Source organism: Trachurus trachurus (genome assembly GCF_905171665.1).
Source record: "Trachurus trachurus genome assembly, chromosome: 17".
Lineage (NCBI taxonomy): Eukaryota > Metazoa > Chordata > Actinopteri > Carangiformes > Carangidae > Trachurus > Trachurus trachurus.
In genome coordinates this window covers 13295387-13311235 of record NC_139900.1, presented here as the reverse complement: position 1 = coordinate 13311235, position 15849 = coordinate 13295387, and the positions used below count along the sequence as shown (strand labels likewise).

General features: G+C 40.8%; 1 protein-coding gene across 2 annotated transcripts; it reads right to left on the bottom strand.

Moving 5' to 3' along the window:
- Window positions 1–320: 320 nt before the first annotated feature.
- Window positions 321–15694, bottom strand: ap1m1 (adaptor related protein complex 1 subunit mu 1). Of its 2 annotated transcripts, XM_083991843.1 has the most exons (12): window positions 15500–15694; window positions 14312–14468; window positions 14112–14179; window positions 13895–14025; window positions 12758–12905; window positions 12375–12501; window positions 12000–12142; window positions 9553–9624; window positions 9101–9259; window positions 8656–8781; window positions 1572–1647; window positions 321–1149 (listed from the first exon to the last, which is right to left on the bottom strand). In XM_083991843.1, exons 1-12 carry the CDS (start codon window positions 15539–15541, stop codon window positions 1127–1129), a joined length of 1272 nt encoding a protein of 423 aa, XP_083847969.1. In that variant the 5' UTR covers window positions 15542–15694; the 3' UTR covers window positions 321–1126. The 2 variants fall into 2 exon arrangements, with proteins under 2 accessions (XP_083847969.1, XP_083847970.1); XM_083991844.1 differs by lacking the exons at window positions 14312–14468; window positions 15500–15694 and having other exon boundaries at window positions 13895–14024; window positions 14110–14149.
- Window positions 15695–15849: the final 155 nt, after the last annotated feature.

Below are 15849 nucleotides of genomic sequence, written 5' to 3'. Positions count from 1 at the left end.
TGGGTATTAAGAGTCGCACTGTTTGAAAATACCTCCAGGATGGGATGGAAAGAACCGTCCATGGTTAAATACGACCACAGGCCTGATACAGGAAACCCCCCCCCTCACACACACACTCTCCCCTCTGCAGAGCTTTCCACTCCATTCAGCATTCCTCGCCGGCGCTGTGGGACAGGTGCCTGCAGATGACACTCTAACAGCTCACCTTGATGACTGCAGTGACATCACATGAGAAATGACGCAGGGCGGACCATGGAACAGTTTTCTCTAAATAGACATTTAATGATTTAAAATAGTTTGGCTACAGACAGTGTGGGGGGGGGGGGGGGGGGTGGGAGGACAGGTGTCGGGCTGGAAAACAGGGCTTTACCGTGCAACTCAAACTCACTTTCATGTTGTTGTTTTTTTTTTGCCAAAAGCTGAATGTCGAGGGGAGACAAAGTGATGAATGAAAAGCACAACAGCCAAGCAGGAAGGCATTGCTCTGACATGTTTCAATGGCATCACGTGGAGGAGGAGGATAGAGAATACAAAACGAAAGAGAGCTTCACTTTTTAAATTTACAGTTATCAAACTAATAACACTGAGTCGAAGATCATTAACATGTAACAAATATATACAGATAATCAACAAATAGGAATTGTGGCAGAACGAAGCAGCTTCATATAAAAAAACCCTCAGACTCAGACTGACCGGTGAGTGTGTTATTATTGACCTGTGTGGAGGCGATTACAGTAACTTTAAATCAGAAATGTAACATCTGCTCTCAAGCCATTTGACCCTCTGCACCTGTAATGGTTGGGATGTAAACGTTACTCCTGCTTTCCTTGGCCTTGTTCACATTAGGAGCCACACACAGTAATAAAACAGAATTACTTTTCTTTCTTTTTTTTGTTGTAACCCTTGCCTAACCAAAGGCTCCATCTAATATTTGCATTGATCAGAGATGAATATGACTTCAACAAATACAAAAGAAAGACAAAAAAACAAAAAAACAAACAAAAAGTACGTAGATACTGACAGTCCTCTGGTCTCATGACTGACACCTGCCATTGATAGCGCATTAGCAGCTCGGCTCCGCCCCCCTCTGATTCGTCCACCTGCCTACTGCTGGCTGAAGCGCTGCCTACTGGGTCCGGAGCTGGTAATCTGAGGAGGAAATGGACAAGACTTAATCAAATGGACGAAGAAAAAAGGAGGGGATGAAAATCGAGTGGAGGCAGCTGATGCTTTCCACCCAGAATGAATGGAATACAAAGGAAATGAGATGAGGATGTTTGGCAATTAGTGGCAACATTAGCAAAAAAAAGACCAGCATGTGCAACCTTGGTAATCTCAGTACGAAGATCAGGGAAGCTTGGCAAGCAAAAAAAAAAAATTAAGTTCACTTTCTCACATTTCGCAGGACGTTGCCACATTGCCTCATGTTCTACAGTGTATCCCCTTTTCATAGAACTGCATTAGTACGAGGCTAGTTCCCACCACATTGCACTGCATTGCCCAACTGTTGCCTAATACCTGCACATATGATATGGGCACCCTGCACAAGCATCGGTGAACTCTTAACCTACCTCCGTTCTGGGTGATGTAGCGCACCCACGGCAAGGCCTGGTATCCGCTCTTCTCGATGATCTTCAGGTAACGCACCTGGCGGAGACGACAAAGAGGAAAAACTGACGTGAGCATGATTGACGGCAGAGAAATGTAAAGGTTTGCACAGAGGCGGCCAGTGATATGACGCAACATGTCATGAATACAATGGTTGACAATTAAGAGGCTTTTTAGATGGTGAGCTACCTCATCCTAAAACATTCATCATCTATAATTTAAAGGCTTTAGCAGCAATGAATCCGGCTTAACACATACAAAACAACATGTGCTGCAGGAAATTTAGAGCTCAATGATTCATCTAACCCCATGAAGGTTAGGACTCTAGGCTGTGTTCAAAATCACTCACTACTCACTATATAGTGGGCTATATGTGATTTTGTAGTGCTGTCTGAATGTTAAGTGTGAATTGTAACATCTGTCCAGGGATTACAGATGAAAAATAGGGTAACACTTTATAATAAGTACACATTATTAAAGCAGAAGTGAGTGATCCGGTCGTTTTCGCTAATGCTGCGTTCCAGGCAGGCTTTTGAAATCGTAAATTACAGCTTCAAGTCACAACTTACGACTTTGTAGCGTTCCAGGCAACCCACTCGTGTTTTTCCGACCTGTTTTACCGGTGAAAGTCACTATAACGGCCACTCGTAACTTCCGACCGGTGAACTCGTACCAGATCGAACTGGTACCACTTCACGGTCGGAAAAATACGAGTTTCCTTGAACGCACCATAACAGTCCTCGTCGCTACGTCACCACATTCACGGCGTTCCTTGGCTGCACACACAGCCCTGCATGCCGTTCTCTCTCCTCATTGGATAAAAACTGTAGGATACGATAAATGTTTTCTCTTCGGCTCAGAGCAGAGCAGAGGGACTGAGAGACCCGTGTTTCAGTCCAAACACTCTATGTAAGTGATTGCTGTCGGAAGATATAACTATTTAAGACTTATATTAACACAAATATATCACTCACTTCTGCTTTAAGCATTAGTTAAGCATTAATAAATGCTGAATTCTTCATTTATAACGCATTAATACGCATTAGTATGTAGTTTATAATACAGTTAGTGTTTATCAATGATGAGTAAAACATTTTTAACTGTGTTTATAAACTACATACTAATGATTATTCATGTGTTATAAATGATGAATTCATTATTTAATGCTTAACTAATGCTTAACCAAATGATGAATTCAGTATTTAATGCTTAACTAATGCTTAACAGTGTGTACTTATTATTAAGTGTTACCAAAAATGGCCTTTGGTTAACTCTGGTGCATCTACAGCAATGTTTATTGATGTGGGACACTGTCCCTGCTAAATAAACTGATGATAATAAAAAAAAAAAAAACAGAATATAGCTACCCTTTATAGTGGACTCATAAGATCCCACAAAACCATGATGCAATGCAATCATGCATCGCAGTCATCGCAACAATTAAATTTTTCTTAGTAGTGTCCTAAAAGTGTTTTTTTTTTTTTTTCATTTTACCAGTGGACTCACTACATAGTCCTCTATATAGTGAGAGCAGGTAGCAGTGAACCAGTGAGTCATTTCGGACAGAGCTTAAATTTTTTTGGGCTGTGGAAACCCAAACAGACGACACCAGGCAAACGCTACACACCACGTCACCTGTGTCCAACTATGACAACATATTATTATTTTTTTTGCTAAATTTAACATCAAACTGGAAAAAACCTAACTGCCCATACAGAAAAAGCACCTGCAAAACACAAGGAAATTGAAGCATCACTAAATGCTGCAAAAAATAAATATATTGGGATAAGACTGCAGCGACCATAACAGTACAAATAGTTATGAAGCAGCTGGACATACTGTAAATTGTTTCTGATTGCGGTTAACTACATTTGCTCATATCTCATGTATTTCTGCAACCTATTTACTGGTAAGGTGAGCACATTATGTTCCATCTAGATTATGTACATTATGTGCTGTTGCAACAGGTTTCTGGGGACACTGTGATACAGTATTTTTGCTGTGACTCTGCGAGCGGTGCCGAGACCTCCAGCGATCAAAGCGGCCGACTGCAACGGGAGGAAGCTGCAGACGTTTCAGAGCCACCTTGCCAGTCGACAGGTGTCAAGCGGTTCGTTCTCGAAAAGGCAGATTTTCAGTAGCGTTCTCCTTTAAGCTTGTGGTGAGTAGCGGTGTAGTAGTGGTGTTGATGAGGAAGCTGTAGTATGAGTCACAGCGAGAAGAGGGAAGCGGCAGCAGGGCAGCTTTCAAGGGACACACGAGTCAATTTACATAACTGTATTTTTTCAAAAAAGAAAAAAAAAAATTGCACATCAGCACAATCGAGACACAACTTTCACAAGCCATTAACTGATATTTCATCACACGTGTTACCACAGAGCTCAATTTCGAGAATAGACTGTAAAAATACCCTGGGATCCCGACCATCACTCAACGTGATTGCACACTTGTTTTTCCCAGGTGGCAAAAATGTCTAATTAAGCAACATCACACAAGAGAGGGTGAGACTGTCCTGAACATCCTTGTGGCTGTGATTTGGTCACAGGGACTATAGGTCTCAGTCACAGGAGCCATCCTCAGCCGTGAGCAATAAGCAGCATTAGATTATAATTATATATTTGGCAACAAAAACAAAACTAATTCCACAACTTGACTGATTTCCCTGATGTGCACATGCATTAACTTTGTCTACATGTTACCCCCGGATGTGCAACGAGGTATTCAGGCTTCTTTCCTTTATTTATAATTTAATTCAAAGGTTATCATCTTATTTAAGATAAAATAAGATAATCCTTTATTAATCCCACAGTGGCGAGGTTACGAGGTTGCAGCAGCAGACAACAGCAAAGAAATGTATAGTATTTCTGGAAATATATTATAACACACTTTGCAAAGTTTGTTTCAATCTAAGATGACAACAGAATAGTTAATAGGAGTGAAACCTCTCATCCAATCAAATTACTTGATGTACAAAGAAACTTATATCTCTGTGTCCATGCTGCTAGATTTTTGATATTTAGAATACAACTCATTTACCTGAATAATAACTTCTATTGCAACTCAACCACAGTGACACTGACGACCTCTCTGCACTATGTCATCTTGTAGTAGCAATTATTTTATTATGTATAGTTTGTTCTTTATATTCGTATTATTTATATTCTTATACTATATGTTGTTATCGTCACTGTGTGTCTGTGTAATGCTGAACTGTAATTTCCCAGCTTGGGATCAATAAAGCATATCTATCTATCTATCTATCTATCTATCTATCTATCTATCTATCTATCTATCTATCTATCTATCTATCTATCTATCTATCTATCTATCTATCTATCTATCTATCTATCTCAAATAATTACAGATCTCTTATGCCCTGCCGTTTTTCTGTTGTAGTAACTTTCACACAAGCGCTAACATTTTTGTCTTTTAAAAAAAAGCAGGGACGGGATGAGAACGCAGCCATTTTAAGGCTGGCAAGACCCCTGGTTCCCACTCTCAGGGCGCCGCTGCCGTGCCGTGCCGTCTCTCGGTCCGGTCGGTTCCCAGCTGAAAAGCAGGACAGACAGGGCAGGAATTTGTGGGTCGAGTGGCGGCGGGGCCTTTGGTAAGGTCTCGATGCTGGCCGCCTTGTTATTACCTTCCACAACACAGTGAGGTCAGGGAGAGCGCTGCGGCCGCCAGACAGACACATGACGACAAACACATAGACGCGGCGGGATCACCGGGTCTGCCGGCGCAGCACTTCTCCCTGAACCCAGGAGCCAAACATGCAGTCGGCCTGACCGTGGGTACACAGTCAGCAAAATGGCACCAAAAGCCATGCTCTGCAAAATATCATTATGGCTTGTAAGATGAGAAGGGGAGAGGAGGATGTTTGTTGTATCTCGCTTGGTAAGTACACCCTGCATGTGTGGTCTGGGTTTATCAGGGTTTTGGTAGAAGCTATGGCCCAGAAAGCATCTGCACAGCTTGTTTGGGTTCTCTCAGCATCACCTACAGAAAATGTAACTACAGCTCTTTGCTCTTATTGCCACTTGGCCAAAGTGTGGGGTTGCTCCATTTCTAGTTAAATTTATAAGGTGCAGTTACTTGCATCATACACACTTCACATGTGTGCTCCCCTACACTTAGTGGTAGGGTTAAGAGGAACTTTCTCAAGCTTTGATATTTACATGCGTCTAATTAAACTTCACGGCCTCTTCTCACACGTACAGAGTGGTGTCACTGGCTGCATTAGAGCCTGAGACGCAGCCTGCTGCTGTTAGCCTGTAATAAGGGAAAGGTTACGGGCCTGACACGGGAGTTCGATGGGAATATGGCTGCTATTGCGACGCTGGGACTCCACCACAGTGTGTGAAAGCTGAAACTGCTGAAAAAAGCAGTTTTTGAGCTTTTGGTCAGTGAAGAGGAGCGCTTTGTTGTTTGACTGACAGTCGTGCTGGGAAGGACTTCAACTGAGGGAATTACAGCTCTACGAGAACTACAAGGACAACGACATTCAAGACAGTGAAAATTGTCTTTATAATGTTTGATAATGTGTCCTTGACTTATTAAACAATGCTATAACTTAATTGTCTTTAAAAACAAATCTGAAGTACCTGTTATTATTACATTTTAGAAGGTCATGTCTTACTGAAACTTTGCTGTACTTAACTCAGCATGACTGAGCCACCTCTGGAAGGTATAAAGGAGAATCATTTCTTTACATTCATGGTGAAGATTCACAGATTTCACCATATCATATTAAACTGTTTCTTTAAATACTTAAATTTTATCTTATCTTAAGCTTCAGATAGTTAAAACATTGATTCCAATGAATACCTCAAAAGACATTTTTTTAAAACTATGTACTGTGCAAAAATGACATTACTCTATTGTAAACCAAGTGAAATTGTAACATCACTGTTTTTCACACATTTTTGAAAAAATTCTTCAATGAAAATATTGACACTATTAATGGGTTTTACTTCTACAAGCCAGATTAATACATCAACTATCTGACTGATCAACAGGTGACAGACACTTTTTGCTGGATGCTGAAGAGTTGCTGTGAATATGTAAAATGTTTAGTCTTAATCTGAATGTGTCTTATTACTGGAAAATGTGCAGTGAGTTAATATTCAAAAAGGTTTTCTACGTTACAACATCAGATCCAAAATTCACTTTTTTAAATTCAATTGTTCTTAAAGGTTGTTCGCCCGTGTTTGTCGCTGCACTGTGACTTAACCCACTCCTGGTTGAGTATCTGTTCTGCTCATGGATTTGGCAAGATTTGAAAGGAAGGAACAAAAATGACATTATTCCTTTCAGCTGCCAAATTACCGTGGAAAATGGCGAGCATTCTTCCACTGCCATAACCTCCCGGATTACAAATATCATAGATTTCAATTAAATTGGGTTGTTTCCGAGTGGGCTGCGTAATGTCCATACAACTTAATAATGTTTTATTGACTCTCGCAGGAAATGTGCAGAAGCTGGAAAATATGACCTCTTAGCTCTTTTAATGAGAGTTGCACACAAAGACTGTATCAAAAGTTTAAAAGTAAATAGAAAGAGGCCTCTGTCTGTTACAAAGAAGCAGCTGTTAATTGATCTGAGAGATTATTATCAACAAACACACTGATGGCTGTTAAAGTGAGTTTTGAAGTTTATATATTTGAAAGAGATGAATTCATTAACACTCAGAGAGCAGGCCTGTATCTTTACACTGTTAATCCCCTTTATCAAACAACACTTGTAATTGTATATCATTACTTTGGTTTTGGTTTCATTATTCACCCTAATTAATTATTTATATAGTTTGTTGTTTCACTTATTGTGGGTGAGGTTCACCGCATAATGGGAACTGAATATTTGCACCACAATATCAAAACTCTTGAGGGAACTGCTCATGGAGACAATGACCATATCTATAGCTGTGAAAGCGGAAATTCAAAAATGCTTCCATCGTGAAAAGTGTGTGAGGTTTGCGTTTCTTTATTTAGGCCGGTGGTGTACAGTGCTACGTTCCTGGAAACAGTTTTTAAATGAATGCGCTGGTATTTTGCAACTCCTGCCTCGGATAATAAAACACAATCTCAAATGAGATCTGGTTAATAGGAAATTCTTTCTTTCCTGCAGGGCAATAATGTGATTTTTTTTCCTTTTTTCTCCAAACTGGACTCTGTCAAGTTGCCATTGTTTCCTCACATCGAGACATGGGAAAACTTAATTTTGTGTTACTGTGGTGCTACACGTATAATCACAGGACAACTGTGATTATACAGTATGCGCTGCACATCTGTGTAACTCTGTGGTCAGCAAGAGTTTTCATTCAAAACATGAGGGAAAAACATTAGTGTCTCTCTCAGTTTCCTGGGAATCGCAATCAAAGTCCAATGAATCTGGTCACCTGTAACTAAGAATGACATTTTATATAACTGTGATTAACTTAAAAAAAAGGCAAAAAAGGACAAGTTCAAGTTGATGAGCAGCTCCTTTCTCACTTGTTTAACAGGAGAATTTTTCTCCTCCACAGACTGACTCTCGGCCTCGGAGCGCTGCGTCGCTGCCCCCTGTGGCCGACGCTGGGACTCACATGAATTGTTTGAATTCCTGCTCCGAGGAGAGACGACATCTGAGACACCCTGCTATGTGCCATAAATCCTGAATCCGCAGAGACTGGGAAACAACTGAGAACCACAAGATATTTGGACTATGCGTGCACGTGTGCTGGACGATAATCAAACAGCAGGTGCAGAGAAACAACACTTGTTTGAATCTTCTCCCAGATGCCTTACGGGACAGGAATGATAAACACAATTTGACCACATGTAAACACATTAGGTACATTTTCAAACAGTAAAACTCTCTTTCTTTCCCTTCACGTCTCTGTGGGGAATTACCTTTTAGCCTATTTCAACTCTACACATGTGCTGCTGCAAGTGAATTAAAACACTTCCTTGTGCAATTACTTGAATACACTGTTTAACAGCTGTCACGTGGAGTGTGTGTATGCGTGTGTGTGTGTATGCGTATGTGTGTGTGTGTGTGTGCAGGATGTACCTGGATGCCTGAGGTGGTAAAGTAGGGGATCTCGAACTTGACACTGATTGGTGGCTTCCCCTCCTTGTCTTCGGCTTCTACGCTCGGCAGACCGAAGTGGGCTCGCATCAAATACTCCTTTCCACCCTGTGACAAGTCACAACACCAACTCTTTAAGTCCTGACAAAAAACTCAGGAACAGCTCATTGTGTTTTGATGCTTAAAGCAACAACATGATGGTACAAGAAGAAATCGCTAGAAGGTCTGCAGCAGCAGCTTTACGTGGATGAGATCAAACACAACGAGTTAAGTTTATTGCCACTAACAACAGAACAAGTGCACTTTTTTTTTTTTTTTTTTTTAGTAGTCAGGTGAAGAAAATAAGCAAACACCAAACCCAAACCGAGGATTATGAAGTCATTTGTAACCATTCGTATTATACTCATGAGTCACGCTCTCTGCTCACAGGGAAGGACTTGATTGACCAGACGATCTCGCTGTTCTCAGGCACCCACTTCACGCTGCCCACTGTGGTCTTGAATTTGGGTGAGTCAGCGTCCGTTGGCACAGGAATGTGGATCTCCACGTTGTTGGCAGTGGAACGCCTTTTGAATTGGCTCTTTGCCTGAGACGAGAAACAAGCAGGTCAAGTTTAGCGCCGCGTCCCGCCTAGACGGGACTTTATGATTGTTTTAAATAAAGTATTATATAATCTGAGTTGGTCGTGCATGACAACAAGGCACATAACATAAACTGTTGCTGAAAAACCATTAAAGCAGACCTGGCTGCCAGTTTATTACCCTATTCTTTTTTCTTTTTTTTTTCTTTCTTACAGTAACTATGGCGCCCAGGTAACACAACAACAACGCTGCTACAGAGGATATGGCAACCAGTGCAACAGCTGGAAAAGTGACCGACCTTGATCATGTACTCGATCCGACTGTGGGAGTGCTTCTCAATAACGGATTCAATCCAGATCAGAGGCTTCACCTAAGACACAAACAACACACAAATATATATTAGTATACTTTATTTTACTTTAAAACATGTTCTGCTGTATTTATTTCATTTATTTATTTTTTGAAGTGTTGGATTGAATTCCTTGTGCCCTGACATTCGCTGTTGAAATGCATTCAAGGAAAACTCAATACATATAATCTTGAAAGAAAAAGAAAAAGATGTTCTGCTGCATTGTACAGAAACGGCAAATAAAACAACATACAGTATGACACAGTCACCACCTAGTGGACAGCAGGTATTACTACAACAAAAATACCTGCTTTAAAGGTAACAGAATAACACAAATAGTTTGCTTTGTTTCCACGACTGTCAACAAATACGACAAAAAGACCTTTACTCTTATTGTAACTGTGTGGAACGAGTGTTGTGTGCTCTCCGTGTTGTAGATGAAATCTAGGGAAAAGCATGGATTGCGCCACTTGACACATTGTGTAATTATGCAACTTTTTTTTTTTTTATGTGCACCCACCTCAAACACAAATATTTATCATCTAAGCCCAACAAAACTAGGCTGATACTGATATTGACAAAGCACTAAAACCTGCGTAAATGTAAACATCATCACATTTTATCAGCAGCGGAACATATTTTTAATGTGGTCAGTCGCTCAGGAGTTTGTTTACTGGAGAGCACAGGTCAGATCGAAGCCGTCGCTATCCGCTGCGACTGGAAAGACTTCTGCTCCACTGTCCTACTTCCCTTCCTACGGCCTTACTGGCAAAAGCCTATTGTGAAATATTTATTCAGAATTTGGGCCTCTCTAACCCCCGGCCAACCACATTACTGGCTATATACATACATTTTTTCCATTTCCCTTCATGACGGTGCTTTTGCTATTAGAAATGCTTATCATCTGGTTGATGACGAAGCAAGATCTGGTTTTGACAAGATCTCATCTGCTTCATCTATTTGTACATAAACGTGTACTTACTCAACAGCAGACCGACCGTATCGCAAACAAAATGTGATGTAGGAGTTTTTTTCTCATGAGCTGCTTCACTAATTTAATAACATGAAATAACACATAGCCATGAGTGACGGTCACATACTGGAGTGTACGGACATGATTCATCTGCTTTTAACCACAGTTATCTGAAACACGGTGTCGTGGTTCAGAAGAGCGGTTTTGGGAACAGCTGACTTTGATTGTGCGGCAGAATTTTTTAATATTGTTCAACTGCTTTTCCCAAATATTACATCAAAATATTTGGTCATTAATGTGAGAGGTAATCAAACAAATCGCTTTAAAGGATTCTGTGCAGTCAATCTAGAAACAACCGTGCTCAACTTTAAGTAGTGAACCCGGCTCCTGTTCAAACTGAATTATCTGTGTGTATTTCCTTAGAGTACACTTGATGCTTACCAGTAGGGGTGTAACGGTACACACAAGTCACGTTTCGGTACGGGTTCGGTACAACAGACACTAATTGAATGTAAAACTAAAAACAATCTTCTGTTATAAAAGTAAAAAATAAATAGAATAAAACATAAAACAAGTGCATTAGGAGTGGTATAATACTATTAATTCATTCTCAAGGAAAAAACACCCTGGTAGTGACAACTGGCAACTATTATAAAAAACAAGAAACTAACATCAATGTTGGTTTACACAGTTAATTTAGACTAGATGCCAGTTGCTTTGATGATGTTTTTGGTCCCGCCTGTGTTCATGTCAAGAGGTTGCTTATTTTATTTTTTATTCATTAATTTTTTTTTCTCTCTTTCATGTCTGTCCCTTCTTCTTTGTGTGTATATGTATCTTGTTTGCTGCTTTCTTGGCCAGGCCTTGCTTGGAAAACTGATTTTTTTGATCTCAAGCAATTTGCCTGGTAAAAAAATTAAATAAAAAAAAGTTGTTGCACATAACTTTTTCCTCACACCAGTGACTGACATATTGGGGTGATGCTGTCTTATAGCGTTAACATGTTTCATGCGCTTCTAGCGACGCACTGCACATCCGTGAAGCATCGCCAACGGTCCGGTCGACCACTCGCGTGCTCTCGCCGTTTCACTGAGGAGCCAAAGTGCTCACACGGGTGATATAAATGAGGCAGGCGGCTCCTTTTTATATAGAGTCTATGCTAGTATATAGGCTCATTATCGCCACCTGGATTGGAGTGAGGACTTAATGTTTAAAAAAAAAAAACTCACTCGGACGTATTCGTTGTATGATTGTGTGCACCGAACCGTGACCCCCGTACCGTGACAGCACAAGGCGAATACAAAAACCGTTACACCCCTACTTACCAGTTTTCAGGTCCGGGGTCTGTCTCTTTAGCTACCAGATCACTTACTTTGCTACAGTTCACTCAGAGAGTTAGGTGATTCTAACCCACAGTACTCACGTGAGTGTTGAGGCGGTAGGACATGAGCTCAAACTCTCCATCAGGAGGGATGAAGGAGATGGTGCGGTCGTTCTCAAAGCGAGACAGACGGACACACTGGTGAAACTTCACATCTTCCAGCTCTACTGATTTACTCTTCCCTCCTACATGAAGAAATACAAAAATAAACCTGAGGTCAATTCAGAAAGGAGAGAAATGCAAGAAGAATTGTAGCAGCATCACATGAACATGAATTGGGCCTATAGGCTGCACTTGCTTTTCTGATCCGCATGAAATCTGAATGTCCCTCTTTCCTACTATGAAATGCTCATTTATCTAGCATCGTCACATCTGTGAACACAACTGGACCAAATCGGGTCTTGAGAGGGAACTCACGTCCAGTGTTTTCAAACAGAACCTTGTCGTTAAGGCCGAGCCGCAACTCAGGCATCCCAGACAGGAAGACACGCATCTTGATGGAGCCGACGATCTCGCTGCGTAAAACGTTACCGTTGGCACTGACCTGCAAAAAAAACAAAAAAAAAAAACAGAGAGAGGTGACACAGAATCCCATTAAAGAAAAGTTGTAGTTATTAAAAGAAATCAAAAAACACATAAAACACAACAAGATGAGCTAGTCTGACACTCTTGAGAATAGTGTGACACACACACACACACACACACACACACACACACACACACACACACACACACACACACAGTGGGGAGGAAGTTTACAAACACTGCAACCGGCATTCCTTAAGCAACACAGTTCCTACCAGGAGGTTGACTGACTCAATGACGTCCAGGAAGACCTCGTTCTTCCTGTACTTGATGCCCTCTGACCTCCAGGACACAGCGTTGGTTACGGTGGCGGGGGGTCGCGGGGCGCCGGTGTCCAGCTTGTGCCCCTCCTGGGTTATGTATCTGAGAGACACAAATGTAAACACTGAGACACAACTACGGAAAGGGGAAATCAACTGTCTGCGGTGGCGAGTTCCCAGAAAGCATCAAAGAAGAACAGAGACTGTCTAATCGCTACGAGGGAGGACAGTCAGACTTAGGACTGTGGTCATAGAGCAGCGGGGGAAGTCCAGTGTTTTGTTTGCTGCTGCGTCAATCACAGTGCTGCTGCAAGGTTAAACGGTCATTCGCAGTTCTGTTCGGCGAGAACCGAAAGCTCACTTTAACTTTCAGATTTACAGGTGCATCTCAATAAATTAGAATATCATGGAAAAGTGTATTTACGTATGTCAGTAATTCACTTTAAAAAGGGGAAATAATACATTATTATTATGATCCATTACACACAGAATGAAACATTTCATGTGTTTATTTATTTAATTTCTTTAAATTGTAATGATTTTGACTCACATTTATTGTGTATTTCAAAGTATTAAAAAAAAAAAAATTGAATATTACAAAAGACCAATTTCAAAAAGAATTTTTAATATGGAAATGTTGGCCTTCTGAAAAGTATGTCCATCTATATGCACTAAATACATGGTTGGGGCGGTTTGACTTGAAATACTGGAAATGTACTTTTCCATGATATTATAATTTATTGAGATGCACCTGTAGATAAAACGTCTGGGTGATACAGCAAAGCAACCCGCAGACACAGCAGATAAGATATAAAACCTTCACACCTGTCAAACACAAGGCTACAATTTCTCACCTTTATTTTGATTCGAGGGTTTAGCTTTACTTATTTTTGCTTGTTACATTTAATACTTATCAGAATGAATATAGAAAAGATGGATATGTATGTTTTTGAACATTTTATAAACTAAGGAGCAATCAATATACAACCCAAAGGTTGATAAATATTAGCTGTATTTATTAGTTGTGCCTTTAATTAAACTGCGTATACCAGTAGTTCATTTCAGTTTGACTGTGGCAATAAGGAAACTCACTCTTGCAGGATCTTGCTGTCGGTGGTCTGAGGATAGCCAAAGTCCATCAGTTCATCCATCAGCTCATAAATGATGACAAAGTTATCTCTGATGCTCTCCTCCTCCAGTTCTTTGAAATACTCTGAAAAAACCTGGAAAACATCAACATTGTCAGTTTGGCCATGTTTGTGTTGTTCATTAATTGAAAGAACTACGTTTGTCAAGAATTTGATCCTACCTGAACAATTTTGTACAAGAAGGAAAAGACCAGTGAGACACTAGCATTTTTCTTGGATGTTGCAACCACTGATATGATGTGAGTTAAGAAGTGCAACGAGGGTTTACTTTAAAAAGTCCAAAAACAAACACAAAAGATACAATACAAGGTGTTGAGATGTTTCTGAGATGTGTGCACCATGCATTAATAAAGAAGGATACAGTAGAGGTTATTGTGTTTGATCCACATGAAGCGGACTCCACCATGAGCCAGGATGGGAGAGAGCGTCCCCTCCTCCTCTTTGTCCATCAGGAGAGTCATGAAGTGTTCGATCTCCGACATGTCCACATCTCCCCGGTAATTTCGGCACACCAGGACCTGATGGGGACAGATAGTTTGTATTAGTGCAGTTCACAGTATCAATGTTACTACAAGTTTGTTACCGCTATATTAGCTAAGAGGGCGTAAAACCTAACAATGTAATGTAATGACGCTGTTGTTAGGTTAAGCTATTGACATTGTGCACACTCTGCCTTTCATGTGCACAACTACACTTATCTAGCTGCTGTAAACCTGCTGTGGCACTACTGTATGCATTTCCTTCTCTTGTGTTATTTGTAACTGTGTTTTGTATTGAATTACCTCGGCTTCTTGTGCACCTTCTGTCTCCCAAATACCTGAATCTGTGTCTGAATGTTTTACGCGTACTGTTTAACTGTGTTGCAAAGGTATCTGGCACTTTTAGCCCACAACAAATTACCTTCGGGACAATAACGTAAACCTAATCTAATCTAATGAATTCAAACTCAGTTGTAGTTTCTATGTTCATTTACATTTCTTTTTAATGCACAAGACAGATACAGTCCTTTAACATTTTGTTTACCATATGTCGGTGATGCACCTTGTATCAGACTCCTCTTACTTAGACATAGCTGTGGGCGGTAGCTGCAAACATATGGTAAACTACAGTAGCTAAAGTTGCATCTCCATGAATAAAGGACCCTAACGATTGGGGAAAAAAAGGTCAAACGTATATAAAAACACTGCGTTGAAGGGGTTTAACTGGCGCAAGATTGAATAAAACATGTGTTTTTAAAGGTAGTTTTGTCAACATCTGCACAGCCCCTGCAGCTAGCAGCTGACATCACCTGTCTCTCTGCCAGCGGCCTTATTTTTTTTTTTATATCCCCCTCAGTTTTCACCATCATATAACAACAACCCCAACATTTAGGTGCAACTTAACCTCTTAAATAGCAAGACAAAACGTAACCACAGCCCATTAAAGCGCGGTCATACGGTAGCTGTCCCACCGAGGATTAAAGCCACATCATAATCTGTCAATGAAGAATGTGTGTTGAGGCTAGGCTAACGTTAGCTTAGCATCGCAGCGGTCCCAGCCGTTATCTTACCTTTCCTTTTAAATCCAAGACATACACCGCGCTCGCAGACATCTTGAACTAATTTTATACGAGCTTAGTTCAGCTCGTTTTCCAACAACTTACTGATAATATTTGATATTAATAAGTACTTCTGGGCAGGATTTAAAGAACAGACTTTCATTCATAATACTAGAAAGAGGAAAGCGACCCTTCCCTTTTCTGGTGCCACGGAGCAGCAGCGCCGCGACGAGCGCCCCCTGTGGAGCCGGAGGAGCCGCTGCAGGCCACAACTGGTACTGCACCGAGGAGGATGGTCTTTGTGGTAAATGGTTGACATAATATTTTCACAGTATAGTAGGTAAGCCAAGCTAATAAAAGAA

Bases quoted from the DNA above. Each gene is read 5' to 3' on its own strand.
- ap1m1 (XM_083991843.1), bottom strand. From the start codon at position 15,541: ATGTCTGCGAGCGCGGTGTATGTCTTGGATTTAAAAGGAAAG. The intron at 12,143-12,374 runs GTGAGTTCCCTC...TTCTTCATGTAG, and splicing joins TCTGTTTGAAAACACTGGAC to GAGGGAAGAGTAAATCAGTA. The intron at 9,625-11,999 runs GTGAGTACTGTG...TTTGTGTCTTAG, and splicing joins CCTACCGCCTCAACACTCAC to GTGAAGCCTCTGATCTGGAT.